This window comes from Stylophora pistillata, chromosome 13, assembly GCF_964205215.1.
Source record: "Stylophora pistillata chromosome 13, jaStyPist1.2, whole genome shotgun sequence".
Taxonomy (NCBI): Eukaryota; Metazoa; Cnidaria; class Anthozoa; order Scleractinia; family Pocilloporidae; genus Stylophora; species Stylophora pistillata.
In genome coordinates, this window is record NC_142531.1 from 3,959,842 (window position 1) to 3,980,842 (window position 21,001).

Here is a 21,001-nt window from a genome sequence, read left to right on the forward strand (position 1 = left end):
TTAGTCTTGTTGTCTTTGTTGATTATTGTTTCTTTTTGTCCCCAACATCCTCTTTGTTTACCGTTTATGTTGGTAGTGCGCATCTCCAGTCGACGAAATTAGTTCATAATGCCACTCCATATAGTTGGTCTTGAGGTGTAATCGTCGGTTCATGGGAGTATACTTCTGTAAAGGATTGTTGTTAGCAATACTGACTTATGTTTGACGCCTTCAGCAGAAGTCAAACTCAGAGTTAAATGAAACAAGATTTCACTGAAATCTTTATAATGTCAATAAGCTACCGGTATTCATTGTAATCCACAACAGCGTTACTCATGACACCCTCTCATCCCGACCATCAGACCACGCCATCGACTGTTACTCGTATACATCACATGCGCACGCGCGTTTCAACTGCGAATTAATTAAAAATTAGAACCTACGACATAAATCATAGACGAAGGTCTTCGAAGCTTTACTTGGCAAATAACTAATCATGGGTTAAGAAGACTTTTCCGTCGGAGTGATTTCCGCTATTTATCGGCTGATCGTGACACGTCATGCGGCAAAACAGGCTGTGAAGTACCGCAATATGTTTGCTGTAGCTAGGAGATTTTGCCGGTACCAGGTAGATGCAGGCTGGGCTTGGGTCGTGTGTGTCGCTTCGTTTTTCGTCCAAGGCGTCATATTTGGGACTATACAGTCCTTTGGAACACTTTTCATTGCACTTCTAAATGATTTTAAATCTGGTGAATCAGCGACAGGTGAGCTGTGTTGCGCAGAGCAATTCTGATTTAGGTACTTGCTTTCCTTGCGCGCATAATCAAACTTTCAAAATTTACCTCGCATTTGCCGCGTAATTCACAACAATCTATGTTTTCGCGAAAAGAAGCCGAACAGATATTAAATTGTAACAGTTTTTGCACGCGTAACCGTTTCATTCTGTTTTGCTAAAAGAATTAGTAACTTAATGTGGTGAATGTGTACATGTGTGTATTTCTGAAGCAAAACAATGTCCAGGAACGAAAACCGGTATTTTAACAATGTACTCTGACAATTAATTTTAATTTCCTATAGCGAGTGCACGAACTTCGCAAATGTAAAGGTCTACACGGTTTATGCACCTTGTAGGGAAGCATCTTTCCTTTTCTCCATCCCCAACAAGTGTAACCCGTGCCGGCCAACCTTTGTTAATTGGTACTACCATTAAAAGCATGTCCTACGTGGCAACAAAATTATTTTAAGTCCAAACCATCTACTTTCGTTCCAAAAGATGCCTTATGTGTACCGTCTTTCGAACAACATAAAAGAGAGATTTAGCACTGCGTTTACGTGAAGCGGCAAACGTTAGCTTACCCTTTCACGTTTCACCTAGAATAGCGTTAACCTTGTTGCTTTAGCTTTGCGTGAGCTTACGTCATGGTGGATTCGAAGGCGCCCTTGTATGCCTTACAAGGAATAATTCTGGCGCCCTTTTACCGGAAACTAACTTTTGCTCTGTGAGAGAATAGGTGAAGAAAACTTTACGCACACAACAAACGCGAAACAGGTTACTTTCATGTAAGATCGGCAAAGCGCAATCGGCAAACGCGAAAATATGGCAGAAAAAACAAGGTCATGCGGTCACTCTTGCCGTTCACGTAGAACGTAAACGCGTTGTTAAATCTCTCTAATAATAAAATTCGTTTGGTCCAATTCGTCAACAGCATGGGTGGGGTCCTTGGGTTACGGATTCCTTTTCGTCATTGGACCCATCACTACAGCCCTCTGTGAACATTTTGGATGCCGGGTCATGGCATGCGCCGGAAGTGTCCTGACTACCTTCTCTTTACTGGTGACGTCATTTGCACCAAGTATCTCCACCATGTACTTCACATTTGGCGTTTTGTGGGGAACTGGGGGCAGCTTCTTGTTCTTTTCTGGGCTACTCGTCCTGCGGTTTTACTTCAATAGGAACGTTTCTCTTGCTAATGGAATTACCATGACCGGCGCCGGCTTTGGAACACTCATCTTCAACGTGATGCTTCAGGAACTTGACGAAAAGTACGGCTGGCGCGGGGGAATGCGCGTATTAAGCGTGTTTTCCGCCATGACGTTCTTGTGCGGATGCACTTACATTCCACCACCAGTCGAGTATTTACCATTCGAAAGACGAAGTCTGCTATGTCGGTTGAAAGGTCTCATTGATCCTCGACCATGGAGAGACCGAGCTTTTCCCATGTGGTTGGTGTCCCTGTCCTTTATCTTGTTCGCCTATTTTTTTCCTTACACGTACTTGGTGAGTACAGTTCATCATTGTAACAGAACATCGCATTTAGAAAATGAAACTGAGTGGTCAACATTCCTTAGTATTTGTTCACCACCATGTAGAAACATTTAACGCTATTATCACCACAATTGAGTCACTAACAAAATATTCCGGCATTGGTATCTCATGTCTAATCTTTTGCATGCTTTTGGAATACAATGGACAGTACAATTACGGCGGCCACTTTTATCCTATCTGCACAGGTTACCCAAACGATCCTCCAAATGTATTGTTACATCACGATGTTTTCTTGTTTTTTTTCTAGGTCCGGATGGCCTTGTCACATGGTATCCCTGTCTCCCAAGGGGCTCTTTTGCTTGGCTATCTCTCATTATCAGCCATATTTGGTAAACTTCTATGCGGCCGTTTGGCAGATCTTCCGCGAGTCAGACGGTTGTATATTTTTGTCATTTCCGCCACTGTTTTGAGTGTGTCTTCCATGTGTGTCACCGCTGCAAGGAGTTATCATGGCTTGCTCGCGTACGCACTAGTTGCTGGATTCTTTGACGGTTGTTTTGTAGTGACGGTTCCACTTATCACTCAAGACATTGTTGGAAAAGAACTAATGGCCAAAGCAATTGGCATCCAGTACGGCTTGGTGGCATTTCCTTTAACCTTGGGACCTCCTGTTTTAGGTGAGACTACAAAAACTGAAGCTTATGGATCGTCGTATCACAGTTTTTTTTAAACAAATCCCGTCTTATTACATAACGGATGACAAGGGTCTTTAAGGCGAAATCTCTTTCAAACAACCGTGTACAAACAGTTTTTTACCAGTTCAAATGATACCCGATCCTAGGCCTCACTTCTTTTGGAATTTTTTCAATTCACATTATCAAAAATTACTCAAAGCTATGGGAACACTTTTGAAGTACCGCATGTTGTGGTTGTTCTATACTTGCACGAGAAGATCACTATAATTAAGAAGCATCATAGTCTTTGAGTAAATTTCTATTGTTAAGAACCACGGCGAGGAACACGTTCTTCAAACATACCTTGCCCCTTGATTTGTCATCATGGGCTTGTATTTTTCTCATATATTCACTCGCATTTTAAATTACAGGAGAACTGTACAAGTCCACGAATTCCTTTACTACTGCATTCTTTGTTTCATCTTGTTCTGTTCTCGTTGGTGTGAGTCTGATCTACCTTGTTCAAAGAATTCGTCCAGATTTGACACACAAGGAGGAAGACGGGAGAAGAGAGGTGTACGATCCATCGCTTAGCATTCATTCTGTGAGCGTGGTGGACACCCTGAGTGGGATGTTTGTTACCGAGCCTGGTGTGTCACTCTCTAACCTTGAACCTGTGGAAATGAATTCATACCAAAGATTCGATGGTTTCCGCAGAGAGGATTCAAGAGCGAATTTTTTAGAGCCTTTTCAAGGACAGATGGCAAGTAAGACAGAGATGGAAAATGTGTATCGAAGAGCTGTCGATAATTTGTCGAGCACAGGTGGAGGAACGGCCCACCAACGGAACAGGTCAGACATAAGTGGTATCTCAAAGGCAACCCTGTCCTCCCAATCACAACCAAGCGATATGGTTTCTGGGTCAATGCTGTCATCGTTAGAAATGCCAAGGAATCTTACTTCATCTTCGGGTTTACAAGCTCCCGTCGGCGAAACAAACGATTCAGCAGAGACAAGCGAGTCCATCGCTTATCTAGTAAGTGCAAGTATGGAAAAGCCACATCCTGAGGAAGGAGGAATCCAAAGACCAGATGAAGACATAATAATGCGAGAAGGGGATGACCTGGAAAACCTGTTGGGGGCCTCCGATAAGCATGATGCTACAGTTGGCCTAACCAGTAATATACCGACTGTTTCGGAAGCAGGAGGCATTGAGGAAGCGATTAGTGACGTCACCGATGTATTTCTGAGTATTGAACCCCAACAAATGGAGCTCGAAAATACCGAGGCAATCCTACCAGAAGCATTGACTTTGGATGATATGAGCGCAGAGTCTGATGTAGAGTTGGTTAAGCTTCCCCCTCCACCAGAGAGCCATATTAAAAGGAGAATTGGCCTCGTGGATGCTCTAACAGACGATGATAGTGACACGGATAACATTTCGGGCGTGATTGATGATAATATCGAGATTGTGTTTGTGCCGAATGTTGAAGGAACAGAAGGTGATGGAGAAGCATTAGGGTCCGCTGAAGAGTGTACAAGGACTCTCTTAGTAGACAACAGCTCAACTGAGTTGGAAAGTGGTGAAGAGGTGTTCCAACTTGTTCGTATCCCGCCACCCCCTTCAATTCCACGGACTGGACAGCTAGTTGCATTAAAAACTGATGCAAACGAAGATCTAAGAAATGCCTCAATTTCTGTCATAAAATCAGATACCGATGACCCTGAGCTCTATTTAGAAGAAGCAACCAAAGATGTCTCTCCTAAAGACCTACTCCTTGCTCAAAGAAAAGAAAAATTACATCTTGCCATTATTGATCAGCTTAACGAGTTAAGTGAGCGCCTTGAAGCAGTTGCTGCTCGCCAGATCCAGCAAGGGGAAAATGGGGATGATGATGAAGCCGACCAAAGGGCTGTTTTCTCTCCAGCCCTTCAGAGTTTGCCTTTAACACCTCTCTATTCCGCAAGTCACAGCGTACCACTAACACCGGTTCGTGCGTGGTCAAGCTCTCGAAACACCCCTGCACCAACTCCGCACCAAACCCCTCCAAGTGCCTTTCTCACAACAGCACCAACACCGATCCACACTCCACGTACGCCAGCCCAGAGCTTGTCAGAAGTCTGTGCACCAAACGATGTATCAGTAACGACTCCGTCATACTCAAAAATCCGTGAGACGAGTCAAGGCAGAGACCACGGTTTAGAGAGTTGGAAAGACGTCAATGAAATGATCAGCCCTACACCCTCTCGGGAATCTTTTAGCAGAAATCGCAGCAGATGTTCCTCCTCCTCTGAAGTAGGACAAGAACTTGTCCTTAACGAATGGAGTCTTTGGAATATGTGTGAATCCACGGAAGCTTTTCCCTCCAAACTTTCAAGTGGGACCAACTCTTCCATTTCGAATAGTGCTAAATCATTAGGTGACTTACATAATGTAAGTGAACCTATTGATGTGGTTGGCGTTATGACAAATGAAGGTCAAGTAGGTCATACAAACTCTCCTGTGGATGTAATCGTTGGCCAACCAGAACCATCACCTATCTGTGAACCCAAAATACCGCAATCGCATTTACAAGAGACAGATGTCTCCAGGCAAAGTCAATGTCAGCAGCATCTCCATATAACGAGGCTTCAAGCTATTCAAGTGTGCGGCTCTTCCCGAGCATCTGCCACGAGTCACCCTCCATCATTAGAAGAGGAGAATTTCTACCAGGATGTGATTTCACAAGAGGCTGGCCAGCAATTTGAAAAGATGGGTCCAAACTTAAACGAACGAGATCGAGAGAGTACCACGGAGATCCGATCAGAAAAAGAGCACAATTACTGTCAGCCTGAATCGATGAGAATTCCACAGCCAGAGGGATTTTGCCATCCCGCAAACCCAGCCGAATCGCAAGAACTATTGGAATCTGTAACAGAAACCGGTGAAGTGCAAATATCTGACGTTCTTATTGATCAAAAAACAGTGGAACAGCTTAAAAACCCAATCTTAGGAGCAGAAAACTTATTCTTGGAAACAGATAAACACAACCCATTTCAGCCATCACCTGAGGGTATTCCAGTTCAGTCACAGAATCCATTTCAGGGCCTTGATGAATCTCTAACACAACAGGAACGATTCCTGTCTTCCTGTCCGCAGACAGAAACGTCCATTATCCTGGAGCAGTTCAAAGCCGAAGAACCGGACGCGATTTCATCGGAAAGAAAGAATTTATCACACATCTCAACCACATCAGATAAATCTCCTCGACAAGTTGATCAACTCTATTGTAAAGACAACTTGGTTGCTCCTGACCAAGGCCCTCAACAACAGAACATTGTGACATCATACCCCGAGAATGAAGCCACAGAAACTGATCTTGGAGGATCTACTTTGGCCACATCGGAAAATATAACGGATACATACCGACGGTTGACTATTCAGAGCAACTGGACGATATTCAATTCAAGCGAAGAAAGCTTAATTTTTGAGATGGACGTTGAAAGTGAATCGTCTTCTGAAGGCAGTTCAAGGTTTGAAAATGCCTCGACCAAGATTTCCTCAAAAGCGGAGAGTAAGACTCAGGATCCCCACACTAATGATCAAGAGAATCTATTTCCTCCACTTCAGATTTTTTCTGACGCAGTGGACATAATAACCTCAGCCGATGACCACGGTATTCCTCTCAAACTTCTTCCACCACCTAAGCAGTTCTACCGAAAACGAACAGACTCCACCATCATGACTAATGAGGAGGATACTAATCCACTCGGGATTAATGTGAAAGAACATGAGCGGGTGGAAACATTTACAGCAGATGTTAGGACTACTGACCAGGTAGACAGTGCACAACCCAAAGCGAAGATAGACAATAGACATAAAAGAGACATGAAACTCAAAGATTGCGTTGAAAATGAACTTCAGGGTATGGAAGCAAACCCGGTCCTAAGTGGAGCAGATTTGTCGGCGACTGGGAATTCCGTGAGCGAGATTGAGTCTGATTTGTTAACTGAATCTAAGCTCGACGACCTAACTAGTAAACAGAGTGATAATTCAATATCTGGCATAATCTGTCAAGACTTTGAGCTGATTCAGGACGAGGAAGAAGAATGTAAATGCGAAAATGATTACGACTCTAATGCAGATGAAGACCTGACTAAAACTTCAGTCCCTGATGACATCGCGCCTCTCTTGGTGAAAAACGATGAACACATCCAATATGTGAATCTACGCGATCTCCCTCAAGATTCCCAAGTTCTTCAGAAACACCCGACCACTACTTCCTCAACAGACGATTCCAGCACTTCAACAGATTCGAGCTCGAACTTGTCTGAGACTGAACTGCCTTATAACAAATTACACGAAGATAGCTACACATCGGACCAAGGATAGAGATAAATAGTCGGGATAAGTACTCATTGCTGAGCTGTAACTGTTAGGTGCCCCTAGTCAGAAATCTGGTGATACAATCAGCTTGAGAGAAAAGACGAATTATCAAAGTAATGGAACCTAATAAGTGAAAGTGACGGTGTGAAACAAGCATTAAAAGAGTAGTACAATTTTCCTGCATTGATGGTTAAGTTTCCCGTACCCTTTGCTTCCCATGGTCAAAAAATGAAACAAGATCATAGGGGAAAAGTCGTCTTGCCTTAGAGACCTTTTTCTGAGGAATGTTTCTTAGTTAACCGCAAAAGAAATTGGAAAACAAGTCAGCTGATGAGCATACTTCAAAGAGTTACTACCATACGAAGGTTCATATGCCTATTTCAATTCAATTTCAAATTCATTCTTCTATTACATGTATTTCATACACACTTTTAGTGCAAGGTAATCTTTACAGGCCTCCATAATCGATTTAACATCAACACATCGCGTGGAGTTCCTTTTACTCCTCTCAGTTTCGAATTCAACCACTTTTCAGACTAAAACGCTTTTACTTCATCGTATAAAATGAGACAAATGGCCCGATTTATAGAAATGTTCTTTAATATCTCATAACAATTATCCCAATAAAGGAAATCAATTAATTTACTAATAAATTAAGAAATGGAACTTTTCTAAAGACGATTAAATTGTTATTTTGCTTAGATTCTACTCGCCATTCCTAAGTTGTGCTGTTTGAACAAACAAAATAATGAATAATAAAACTTACAGTTCACAAAGGAACGATCTTGATCCATATAAAAATTAATAAATATTGAAACAAAAAATTCATGATAATTCACAGTGTAATAAACCTCGGGGCTTTTGAATACAAAGTACTGCTACTTTATGTCACCAAAACATTAAAATGTGCTGACTAATCAATGCATAAAAATGGGAAATGTTTCCTAGAAACCAATAAATATTCCATGTTATTTTGATAACAAATAATTACTTCTGAGTCAGAAGTTGTGCCAGTACTACACTGTGTATGCCTAGGATCATTAAAATATTTTAAAGTACCCTCTAGTCACATTAAATTAATTTTAAAATTGATGGGCAACGATAAACGCTACTCCATAATGAAGAATCGCCTTTTTTCCCAATATGGTAATAATTTATGAGTCTCTCTCAGACAAAGCCTCGATTTCTAACAGTCTGTCGAGTCCGATCTTAGTTCTTCCCGCCCCGAGATAAGACTGACATCGAGAGAGGAGAGCAGTTTCCAACCGGGCTCATCACAAATAATCGTAGATATAACTAATCTTTTATGCATGCTGCACGAAAAAATGCTTTAAAGTACTCAGAACATTTTCTTCGCCAAAATTGCCTTTGAACTTTTCAAATTCATATACTTTGTTTGCCAAAACGATACACCTCTCATGTCGTGAACGAACCTTAGAAAAAACCGCACAAAGAAATGCTTAAAAGTATTCAGGGCATTTTTCTCGCCAAAATTACCTTTGAATTTTTCAAAGAAATTTCCCAAAATTTGTTTGCAGAAAAGATACAACTTTTAAGTAGTAAACGAACCTCAGATTTAATTTAAGACTGTCGTTATTGTATTGCATGGTGCGAAGTCATAGGTTTCAATCAGTTACTAACTTGAATTTTCATTTATTATATGGCTGTGTCTGACAAGGACTGGGAACTACCGAACTCACGAATTTGATTGGCTGAAATCAATGTTGAAAGCGGTCTAGATTTTCCCATCTAGACCGGCATCTAGACCGGTCTAGAAGAAAAAGGTACAAAGAATATAAAAATTGGCATTTAAGACACAGCCATGTAATAAACATCTTATTAACCGAGCACGGGAGGTCTGTATGGGAGAATCTTGACCTCGGTCGCTGGTACAGACCTCACTGCGTTCGGTCTGTACTGGCGACCTCGGTCAAGATTCTCCCATACAGACCTCCCGTTCGGTTAATAAGAGCTAAGTATAAAATTTGAAGTCGACAAACATCAGTTTAAGCAACTTCTATGATGAAAAAAATGTTAACCCGTGTTAAAAAAAAAGCTTTGAAACATGTCTAAGCTTTGTGTGAATGGGGTATACGGTTGAAGTGTTGACGGAATAGATCCCAGGAATTTACTAATCTGATCAGAAAGCAGTCCTGGGGAATAACATTTTTCGCGTCGTCAATGCACTGGTATGACCGGCCATTTTAAGTAATAATAAGCACCTTAAGCATAATGATAAAAAGAATCCTGATTAAATAGCTTAAAAGGTAATTTTATAAAATCGTTTCTCGACAAAGGTCTAAGTTACACCTAAATTCTGACTGGGAAAAATTGAGTATAATTCTAGTCTCTGTATTAGCCTTGGAATCGCTTTCACTGCTTGAATCATCTGCAAGTGAAGTTCTTGGATTAGGTGTCTCTCGTTCCAACAAGGATTCAAACATAACACTATACAGATCAGTAGCACTTCCACCCCAGCTCTCTTTTTCCAATTTCTCCCGTTGAACGATAACTTCTATATCGTCAAAACTCATAGCCGGTGTAATCAAGGTTATAGATCCTGGTTTGTTTTCCAGAGACTTATCTATGACTTCGCTGTACTGTGTAGAAGAGCTCTGTCTGTTGTAGTCGCTCTCATAACCTGACGAACCATTCAGAGAATCAGTGTAATGTAAGTGGGCAGCGGCGGACCATGCGCGGAATATTGCTGACTTCATCAAAGGTGACGTATCAGTGTCTCTCAGCGTTCCCATGGAGACGCTATGTTGTAGCACGTGATCGCAGCGAGTTTGCGCAAAGAAAGCAGCCTCTATTGGAAAGCTGTAAATTGCTCTGGGCTTCTGTTTGTAGTTAGTTGATTGCTTGGAGGCATCGTCACTTAAAAGAACAGCGCTTTCTTCGCTTACTTCCATTTTTTCCGGCATTAACCAAGGCACGAGGAACAACAGACAAACCCCAAATGTCATAAAAGCGCCGGAAAGGAAGAATGCAATGTCATATTTTCCGAAGACATCAAAGACAAAGCCTGTCATGAGGGAAAAATGTGATTAAGGATATATTCCAAACGAAAGTGTGCGAGACTCTTTGTTAACTCTTTGTACTCCGAAAAGGTCCAGTTCGAGCATTGGGCAGCCCAGTAGTTTTGCGTTTTTGAGAAAGGTGGGTAACTTTTGAGGGACCAGCAGATCCCGCAAAAGGGGAGTAGAAGGACCCTGGTTGCTCTAAATGTGCTAAAAGAATCTCAATGCGGCATCCAAAGAAATAACTCGAACTTATTCAACAATAATCTGTTTCAAATTGAGTTGCAAGCTCTCCTTAAAGTTCAACAACACAAAGCAGATTTAATTTGTTTATGATGACGTCAAAAATAGCATGCAACTCATTTGGAAAGTGGACACGAACTCCTTGTTATAGTCGGAATATTGTGATGTCACTTCAGTGATACTAACCTGCTACAGGAGGGCCAAGTACATTTCCAATAGCTGCTGCAAAACAAAGATTTCCAAATGCACGCCCCGCGAGTCTCTCTCCAACAATATACAGGGTGCCCATTCCAAACATAACAGCTAAACTTCCATCGAAAAACCCGAAAACAACCACATATACAACTAAAGAAGAGTACGTCTTCGCTAAAGGAAAGAGTGTGGCGTTAACAGCTAACACAAGGCCAATTATTTGAACTGATACCAGTCTGTTCATTCGAGGATAATTAACAAGCCTTCCAAACGCTATGCGAGCAGCCGTTTGCGTTATAGCCTGGTAACCTAAGAGTAATGCGCTTTTGGAGCTGGGTATTCCAATCTCGTTTGCAATGCTGATCTGTTGGAGCAATAAAATCAAAACATGTTTGGTTTTATAATTCCAATACAGTAAACGTGCCACACAAGCGAAAGCTAGCATGGTAATCGCCCTCGATGGGTTCACCCGCACATTTCACTCGCGTCATCGAGACAAAATTGTACAGCTCAGCACTGTACGTTAGGCGGTATTACAACATAACCAAAGTAAAGTGCGCGCTCCGATTGGTCAATTCAGTGTCCGCGATTTTCCTATAGACGCACGCTGCTGACGTGAGCAAATGCAAAGACTAGTTTCCGCGCGCTTGTTTTTTCTCGTCACGTAAGATTTCAGTGACAAATAAAAGGGAACTCTTTTGCTACAGTGTATCAATGTTATGTTATAAAACAAATGGTAAACACCAAAGCGTACACTGTTGAGTTATGGATGCACTGGGAAGGTTTGCTAAGCACTCAAGAAGCTATAACCGCTCTCGGCTATCGCCACGCGCGACTCTTACGCTTCTTTCGTGCTTAGCAACCTCCCGCGTGCATCCATAGCTCAATAGTATAGATGGGGTGTTTATCATTTTTTAAATAGTAAGTAGACGTAAGAAAGGCCTACCAATGCTAGTGTCTGGGAAACTGCACACCTTCCCCTCCCCTAACACAACATGTACCCTAACTTGTTATAAGTTGACTATGTTCCGAACTTGGAGAGGTTTTCACCAGAACTATCTTTCATGGAACATGACGAAACGTTAGTTAAACCCGCTGGAAAAAAACCTAAGTTAACGTAAGTGTACTTACCAAAAAGACAAATGGTATAAAGTTTCCAAACGCAATGAAGCTTAGGGAAACGGCCCAAACCGCAAAGGCCTTGTTTTTCCAAGGGTTTAAACTAAGAAATTCCAAAATACCTAATTTAAGCTTTAGGACAGTCCCAATTTTTGAATGCCCAGATGCGTTGCTCTTCTCCATTCCAACACAGTGCTCTTGCACGGTTGCAAGCCCACCGTAGCTCACACTTGAAACGCTCATCAAAAGTGACATTCCGGCGAGAATTCTCATGGTTATTCTCCAGTTATAATGTGTAATAAGTTGATTGATGGCCCATGTTGTGGGCGGAACACCTAAGCCAGCCCCAGCTATAGCGATTCCATAAGCCAGTGATAAATAATTCCTAAAATGTAACGGTAAACTGACCAAAGAGGCGAAGTAACACAGACTTGTTCCAGCTCCCCATAGAAAACCATAAGTGAAGTACAATAACGGGAAACTGGTTACGAATGACGTCGAAAGAAGACCAGCAAATGAGAGAAGGCCTCCAACGCACGTAACCACGCGACATCCAAAATGTTCGCAGAGCACTGTAGTCAGAGGTCCCAGGAAAAACATGAGGCCAAACGCTAAAGAGCCTACCCATGCTGGAAGAAAATATATTCATTTAGTATAATTTCAGAGCTGAGCAAAGAGTTTCCAGCAATCTGATTGGTCGAGCGGTTCCTTATATGACGCTATATAAACCGCTCCACGCGGTTTATATAAAATGTTAAAATAAAATGTTACTAAAATGTTATGATGTTAGAAATTTCTCTTTTGTTCAGCTCTGAAATTATAATAAAACAATTATTCGCCTCAGGTTCGGTGAATATCGTCGAATAATCCCCGAGACTTCGTCTCGGGGATTATTCGACGATATTCACCGAACCTGAGGCGAACAATTGTTAAATATAAATATGGAGGCTGGTTCTCAGATAGTTTCTCGACAAGATCTGAGTCAAAGTGAGCGATGATTGGTCGACCGCCCTGTGCTCATTTCACCCCGGTTCTCGCTTGATACGGAAGCGATATAGGCACAAGGAGAAAGAAACGTGTCAATTTTTCTTGTGCTTAAGCTTATACTTGTGTCGTAGATATTTTGATTCGCCTCACCCTTCACACCCAAACATCAGCATGCAAATTCTCCATACATTCTCCTTTATACATTTTCTACGGCATCGACAACTGAAGGAGAATTTGTTTACTCTCAAGAATTTGTTTAATTGGCGATCATTTCTTTCATTCTCACTGCCTTAATGCTTGATTCAGTAGTGATACTGAAAGGAGAAATTAGCTGTGAGTGGTCCCTCTTAGAGGTTGAAGGAATAAACGGGTAGAAATGTTCTCTGTATATCACAGGCAGCCCAAGCTCACTACTAGAAAAGCGGACGTGACTCTTACCGTTATCGGTTTGCCTTAAAAGAGAGAAAAAATGTCTTGTTTTGAAATAAGATGGACTTACCTTATTGCCTTGTTGTTTTCTTTGTTGATTACTAGCGAGTTAGCGAAAACGTCGAAAACGCCGAAAACGCTTCAAAATGGCCTGAGACGCTAGGAATCAACAAAGAAAACAAAAAGGCAATAAGGTAAGTCCATTTTATTTCAAAACAAGACATTTTTTACTCTCTTTTAAGGCAAACCGATAACATCCCATACAAACCTTTATAAATACAAAACATTGTGCAACACGGTAAGAGTCACGTCTGCTTTTCCAGCAGTGAGCTTGGGCTGCCTGTGTGTATATGCACTATTGACAACGGTTTGCCTGGGTATCAACAATTAGGGACTTTAAGCAAACCCCGACGGCTACGGCAACGAGAACGTGGAAAAATAATAAATCTACTGAATTGGCAAAACAATAGCCCAGCACGTGCGTTTTAAAATTTTGTACATATCTTAGCAAAACAACAACGTGAAATCACCAAAATTTGCGTCGTCTGCGAAGCGAAACCGCGGAGGCAAATTATTTTAATTTACATTTGGAACTCAACGCTACTTTTATGCGTTGTGTTAAGTTTGAGGTCTGGCGCCTTAATAGATGGTAAACACATGCAGCCATTTTCGAAATTCTAACTAAAAGTAGGAACTCATTTTTTAATCGACGTCTTCTGTGGCGTTGCCGTCCTGACTGCTTAAAGTCCCTAATAATGTCATACGACAGTTACGGCGGCCTGCTTTGATTATTGACCGTGTGATCTTCCCTTTCAACCCAGAATTCATCTTTTCTTTCACCTCTTTGCTGTTTGTATTGAGCCTTTAATTCAACTCTACACTAGAGAATATGAAAGAGGAGGAAAAAATAGACTACAAAAATCTTAGAGGAAGACCAGCCCTTTTGGAGCCCTGCGTTTTCATTCGATATGCTGACTACATGTTCAATTAATAGGTTTCATATATAACGCCGGAAGACCGGTAATGACTAACTTTCAGTAAATATGCGATAAGCACTTGGTCGGACTTGCTTAACCAGTTCTTAGGTGACGTCACGGTAAAGTCGATGATATCAATTACATGGAAAAGCTTACAGTCTGTGCACGACTGCATATGTCTGCATCGAAGCTAAATAGGCCTTGGTAACCGTATCAGAGAACTTGTCACGTGTTGTGTGCCTGATTTTTTTTTCTTGTTTTCCCAGAATAAACAAGTTATGAACACAGGGTCAGTTTTTGCTCAAAGTCCAAGGTAAACCACATTGTTGCCTCTAGAAACCCGAGTCAATCGTTTATAGCTAACTAAAAGGAAAAAAACACGTAGCCCTAAATTAGAAACGTTTGTGTAATTTCAGTGCAGCTGAAAGGAGATGATTTGATATCGGTAAAAGGTTGGTCCTAATGAGTTCCACATCGCGTGAGAGTGGAAGATTAACAAAAATACCTTAGTAAAAAAGATAGCTTAGGTCAAAAGCGAAGATTTCAGAGGAAAAACAACCAGGTATTTATAATTACTGAAAACTTAGCAAGGGCTTTCGCAGTCTAAGGTGGTTGATTTGGAGGAAAGAAGGTTTAGTGGATCAATTAAACTTCTGTAATTGGCCTGTAAAATCCGTTACCGACTTCTGTTGTTATGGTCAGAGCTTAGAGTTAGTCGACAAATAAACCCTTCTTTTTTTTTCAGCTAAATCTATAAATATCCTAAGCAAGCGGAGGTATTAGTGCCGCAGGGCACCACGGGTCATGACAAATATAACGATGTCCAAACACTACTGAACTTTTGTTACAAAGAAAGAAATTTTTGTCTTGTTTCACCATACAACGAAGGGAAAAACAATCTGAGTCCTCATAAAGGTTCGAACCTCAGACTTTCGGCCTTAATTCTTGCTCTGATGATCTACAACTGATTTACAGAACGTTCGGCTCATTACTGTATTTGTTTGTCACACGTGTTCTGCAGACCGCTAAGATCATCGAAATCGAAAGCGTCTTTTTAGTAAGTGGATCATGGAACAGGGTTAACTTTGAGCTTAGTAACGAAATAAAGAAAGAAGTTATTTTGACTTGTCACTAACGTTTCAACACCTTTCTACTGAAAGCGGACCCCAGATAAAGCGGTCCGAAGATTTCCGACCTATGTGTTGATACATTATTCCTCCCCACCCAAACAACACTGACAAAACCACGAGATCGCTGATGTGATCTTTCTTTTACCGTGAAAGAAGTCCGCAAAAATAAACGTAAATGATTTGACACTAGACCTTGAAACCGCCTCATGTCCACGCTGATTTTAATTTACGTGATCTGTTGCAATGGCCAAGAGGCCAGAATCACGAGAAGTCACTTGTGTGATCAACAGGGTGGTACTTGAGTCCTACTTTGATTGAAAGATAAAAGTGGATACTGGCGTACAAGTTGTAACCACGGATCCGAAGTAATAACTTGTGATTCAAAGTTACCCTGACGGATTCAAAGTTCGTGATAACAACTCTGGATCTATAATTTTAACTTAGGATCAGCAGTTATTACTCCTACACCGATATCCAGTTTTTTCTTTCAGATAGAATGGCACTTGGGAACTACCGGACAATCGCCTGTAAAAAAAACAAGTCATTTTCCGGGCGACTCATCTCTCCACGAAATTGATGTCCTTGGGACTAAAACTCAATGCTCTTGGTCTTTCACATTCTCCCGGTAACACAAGTATCGTCCGTCTTAGGTGACTAAGGATCTCTAATGACCTTCTAGAGGAAGTTCTTGCAGAGATTAAGTGATCGTGATTTTGCCTCCTCTGTTGCTACTGAGATAACCGGCTTTCGGAAACCGGTCGACAAGTTAGGAATTTTAAATTTCTGATCAATATAACTCTACTTTTTGGTCTCATAGAAACATTTCATGTGTTGACAGTATGAGCAGGGGAGGAAGGCTTTCTGAAACTAAAACGCGGGGGATTTTCTTCTGTTTCTCTCCACTGGTTAAGTGAATAAAAAAAAAAGCCGTCCTAAATCTTCTATAAAGGTATAGCGACGAAAAGTTGTCGAAGATCCAATGTGTTGACATTATGAGCAGGGGGAGGAGGCTTTCTGAAACTAAAACCCGGGGGATTTTCTTCTGTTTCCCTCCACTGGTTAAGTGAAATAAAAAAAAAAAAAAAGCCGTCCTAAATCTTCTACAAAGGTATAGCGAGGGAAAGTTGTCGAAGATCCAATGTGTTGACATTATGAGCAGGGGGGGAGGCTTTCTGAAACTAAAACGCGGAGGATTTCCTTCCGTTGCTCTCCACTGGTTAAATGAAAAGTGAAATAAAAAAAGCCGTCTTAAATCTTCTAACAAGGAGTAGGGATAGAAAGTTGTCAAAGAGCCAATGATTCTAAGTGTAAATTTGGATTTCCACATCCCCAATCCCCTTCTGTTTAGAACATCACCCATGTTCTGTCCCATCACCTGCGAAATTGTCATAACCCCTCCGGGATGGGGAATCTAGACTTTGACGTAAATTTTGTAGTCAGAAATATGTCCTAGCACGACTGTAAACAACACTGATTTATATGATAGTCATTCTCTTTCCCCTTACCGGAAACTGTATAACATTACCAGTTTCCGGAAAACGTGCTTTGCGCTAAACCGGATCCCACACGAAGTAAAACGTCTGTACGAGTGGAAAACAAATGTGCAAAAACTGGTTAGTAAATCTGGTCCGATAACCAGAGCTAATTAACTTTTGGTGCTTATGTAACTGTAATGAAAAATTCATCGCTGAAACAGACACAACAAATCATCTACCGTTTTAGAATTATTCCAAAAAAGCTACAACCAATCAGAACAGACGTTTTGGTTTTGTGGTTTATTCCTAGCGATAACCTCCAGGTATTAAAGAGAAAATGTATGCGCTGTATTGTATTTTCATTAGCCTTGCAGATACATACCAACACTGATTCCTAACCAGGAATCAGTGATTTCTAAATTTAATACCTACACTGATAAAAAATTCAAAATAAAGCAGATCGAAATATCATGTACCTGTAGCGGATTCGCTTCGGTGAAATTCCATATCAAAGGCGATGAAAAAAATCCCCACGGAGCTGTGTATCCCAAAGATGGTGAACTGCACAACGAACGAAGATGCGCAGACTAACCAGGAACGTTTAGAATCGTAGTTGAGATCCTTGAAACAGTTCGTCATCTTGTACAAAAAAACATGGATGAGTGGGCTAAAAGATCCCTGCGAACCCTGCTTACGAAAAAAAAATTAGCTGCGTGATGCGAAGTTCATGTTGTTTGATTTTTCAAAATCTCTGGTTACCGTTTGATTGTAAACCGGTTTATTGAAAAGCTGGTGATAGGTTGGTTTCCTTTTGATGGGCAGTTAACGCAACCACAACAGGTACTACCTGCAAGTGAACTATGAACCATGTTCCCCGGTGCACGCGAAAAAAGAAATATTGCTTATTCATGGGAAAATATCCTGTACGGTTCGCCCTGTACCCTACCGCTGACAAGGACTTGTCAAAATCAAAACCTCAGCGTGTGGTTGATGGTTTTCACGTAACTCGCGTAATTTCAAAATTAATGGCGTGTCAAAGTACAGAAAGTTTCCTGTTCTTGAAAAAGCAAAATGATCTAAAATACCTGAAGCTTAAGGCTTTCAGGTTCAAATAAGATTGGTGAATACGCTGGACATGAGTATAACCCCGGAAAGGTGGACTAACAGCGAGATGTCAGGAAGTTTGAGATATCCGGAACTCCCCTGCGGTTTGTTGATACAGCTGTAGCATCCCCCTCCACAGAGATTGTATTTTCTCAACCAAGCGCATTAGAGGTCAACGGTAGGAGGGAGGGGAAGTTCTGCTTGGCCATCCGACTCAAAGATGTCCCCCCTGCAAAAAGTGCTCGGGATTGCCCTATTTTTCCGTGAAATGTACGAAAACAATAGTGACAACTTAGCCAACAATTAGTATTTCCCTTAACCTCCATATCTACTATCTATATTTGTATGAAAGACACGCCGGAATGATCAGCCCCTTTATCTTTGCTTTTGTCCCTTTGTTTGTAGTCGTATCCCTTATAAACATTATGCCATGAACCGGCAGAGGCTGTTATACGAACGGAGACGCCAGATACAGAGCAGAGAAAGCCTCTGTGTAAATAACAAAAGACTGATGGGCGGGTGAACTTCCTAAAACGTGACGCGACAGCTTGAGACTAGAAGAGATGTGTACTTTCTCGTAACTTGAAACCATATGCATGTGCGTTTGATGAGGGGGCCAGTAATACGAGAAAGAGGCTGTCAGAGGTTTGCTTTTAGTCTAAATAGAATAATAAGTCAGAGTTAACTTTTACCAGTCCTGTGCTTTACAAATTTTTTTGTTCTCTGCGCAGCCCTGTGCAAGAGTTCACGTTTAGTTAAAGCAGAGAATTAAAAAATTACCGAACATGGAAGTAACTCATCGGATCCTATTGCAGCCATATCAGACTTCAGAAGAGCAAAAACATGTAACTAATTTTTTATACGAGGAACTGTTACGAAGAAGCGTAAAAAGCTTCGTGATACATATCTATGGTTTCAAAGTTTGTTTGTTTGTTGTTTTTTTTTTCAAACGTAATTCCTGTCTTTAATTTCAGACGAGAGGTCAAGCTAACCTTTGTCGTAAGAGCGTCCGGAAGTCAGCTCGATGGACCATGATGTTTTACAAAAACAACTATCGGAAAAGGGAAAGGCCACGATGAAATATATGAAAAAGGGAAAAGGCGAAAATTGTGTCATTAGGATGTGATCGTGGGACATTTTCGTAGAAAACAAATAGTTTCATGCCACGCTTTCAGGTTAATTTGCAGGTCAGAAAACTGTTAGGTTTGAAGCTTCATTGTAAATTTTTCATCTCAGGGAGTCGTTTATGATTTGAAACAAAACACTTAAACGATCATTTTCCCGAATATAAAAAGCTCTCAGAGGAGAAAAAAAAAAGACAAATGGGAACAACGATTGTTGAGGATAGAAAAGGTTGTCACAGATTACAAACAGTACACTGGGACTGGAAGATTTACGTTGGATTTTCTAAGTCGTGAATACTGTGCGCAAGTACAAAATTGAACGATCAGTGCTCAATCAATCCCTGTGAACCCCGTGTTCAATGAGCTTTCAATAGAAACTTACCAGAAGAAAATGCGACCTCCCGTCAACAAGAGCGAAAACTGAGACAGTTATCGGACTCACCGTTGAAACTAACCGATCAATCTCTATTCTTTGATATTTGCAAACGGTGTTTTCTTTTATATAAGATACCGCAAAAACAGGTTCTGATACAAGTTGCAACATTAAAGAACATGACAGTTCCTGCCAAATATTAGTTCTTTCATGCCGAACCTACATGTAGGCACGCTGAACCCTCACCCCGAGGAGGGAGAGGGTACGGCTACACATGCCCTCTACCACTCTGATCGATTTAGCTACCTGTTACTGTAGCAATTTATCGCTTGGGAGGGGAAGGGGCGGAATCGGAGGATTTTGGTTCGGCAATATTCTTATTGGTTGTTAACAAGCAGTAAATTTTCTATAGCCCCCACTTTTAGACTCTGTCTAGGGCCAGGGCCCCTAAGGATACCAGCCTCGCAGTTGACTGGGCCACCCTGGCTAAATAAAGTTGTCTTGTCTTGTCTTGTCGGCGACGGCTGATCCCCCCCTTGAAACCCCTTAAAACCATGCGTTCCCAGTGGCGGATCCAGACTATGAGCTGGGGGAGGGGACGTTTTTGTTTGTGTGTGTTCACCTGCCGGCTTTTCTTCCTTCTGCGTTTATTTATTTAATTTTTTTACCCAAATTAAGGGGGGAAGGCCCCCGTTCCTCTCCTCTAGATCTGCCACTGGTTCCCATAAAAAATCCTCGGACACTTCCTCAGGTACTAGATAACAGGTGGTTCCTTATGGGGAGAGGTTCCCCCCTCCTTCCACAAGACTGTTCTGTCGAACGAATCACACGATCACGAACGGAATGAGTTCCAGTGATCGTCGTGTGACGGTCTGGAGGTCATCGTCTCGAGAAGATGACGTGATTATTCAACACACTGCCAAAATTTTTAGCTATGCTTTCGCTTCTTTTCTCCCCTTTGGATTAAAAAGGTTTCAGTAGAGGTTCTCATCGAGCCTCAGTCCGTAACATCACCTGAAAAACAGGCGTAATTTTTTGGCACTTTTTGGGAGCGAAAGTAAGCAAGTGCTTTATGTGGCGTGCAACGTGACAAGCACTTCTTACCTGGCGCGTGTCTTTCGCACTGTATTTGTCTTGAACTTGGCTTTGCTCCCCCGGAAAACGCAAAATAGCCGTATCTCTTCTTCAGAGTAAACCGGTTTCCAGCCAGGTGTAACAGCTCAGTATAGCTGGCAATCACTGTCAGAAGATTATAGAAAAGCGTTCGATGGGTGTTTTTACGAAAAGAGATTTGAAACTGTTATACTTTTCTAGGAGGATCGTTCTCTAACACTAAGTAACATACAACCGCACAAGCTGTTCGTTTCAGCTCTCGACCTCAGGAGAAACACAATCGAGAAGGGCCTGAATATGAATTATAACTGATATCACTTTAACTCTTCGTGTACATTTGTTCAAAATTTGGGGTTAGGCGAATGAAGCACTCGCGCCAAGATCACATCGTACCCTGCGAAAATACCCGGCCGGAGATCGCGGAAATCCC

General features: G+C 41.6%; 2 protein-coding genes across 4 annotated transcripts; one reads left to right on the forward strand and one right to left on the reverse strand.

Moving 5' to 3' along the window:
- Positions 1–135: 135 nt before the first annotated feature.
- Positions 136–7,468, forward strand: LOC148717318 (uncharacterized). Its single transcript, XM_088743826.1, has 4 exons — positions 136–743; positions 1,686–2,257; positions 2,553–2,922; positions 3,351–7,468. The coding sequence occupies exons 1-4, from the start codon at positions 572–574 to the stop codon at positions 7,289–7,291; spliced, it is 5,055 nt and encodes a 1,684-aa protein (XP_088599952.1). The 5' UTR covers positions 136–571; the 3' UTR covers positions 7,292–7,468.
- Positions 7,469–7,863: 395 nt separating this feature from the next.
- LOC111336600 (monocarboxylate transporter 10) lies at positions 7,864–19,606 on the reverse strand. 3 transcript variants are annotated; one of them, XM_088743823.1, is made up of 6 exons: positions 19,468–19,601; positions 17,334–17,544; positions 13,346–13,434; positions 11,872–12,488; positions 10,735–11,104; positions 7,864–10,310 (listed from the first exon to the last, which is right to left on the reverse strand). In XM_088743823.1, the coding sequence occupies exons 4-6, from the start codon at positions 12,457–12,459 to the stop codon at positions 9,559–9,561; spliced, it is 1,710 nt and encodes a 569-aa protein (XP_088599949.1). In that variant the 5' UTR covers positions 12,460–12,488; positions 13,346–13,434; positions 17,334–17,544; positions 19,468–19,601; the 3' UTR covers positions 7,864–9,558. The 3 variants fall into 3 exon arrangements, with proteins under 3 accessions (XP_088599949.1, XP_022798466.2, XP_022798465.2); XM_022942731.2 differs by lacking the exon at positions 13,346–13,434 and having other exon boundaries at positions 19,468–19,606; XM_022942730.2 differs by lacking the exon at positions 13,346–13,434 and having other exon boundaries at positions 17,334–18,619; positions 19,468–19,569.
- Positions 19,607–21,001: the final 1,395 nt, after the last annotated feature.

Excerpts from the sequence above, each read along its gene's own strand:
- LOC111336600 (XM_022942731.2), bottom strand. The coding sequence starts at position 17,496 with ATGACGAACTGTTTCAAGGATCTCAACTACGATTCTAAACGTTCCTGG. Across the intron at positions 11,105-11,871 it reads TTATACCATTTGTCTTTTTG|ATCAGCATTGCAAACGAGAT; the intron begins GTAAGTACACTT and ends TTGCTCCAACAG. Across the intron at positions 10,311-10,734 it reads ACTTGGCCCTCCTGTAGCAG|GCTTTGTCTTTGATGTCTTC; the intron begins GTTAGTATCACT and ends CCCTCATGACAG.
- LOC148717318 (XM_088743826.1), top strand. The coding sequence starts at position 572 with ATGTTTGCTGTAGCTAGGAGATTTTGCCGGTACCAGGTAGATGCAGGC. Across the intron at positions 744-1,685 it reads ATCTGGTGAATCAGCGACAG|CATGGGTGGGGTCCTTGGGT; the intron begins GTGAGCTGTGTT and ends ATTCGTCAACAG. Across the intron at positions 2,258-2,552 it reads TTTTTCCTTACACGTACTTG|GTCCGGATGGCCTTGTCACA; the intron begins GTGAGTACAGTT and ends TTTTTTTTCTAG.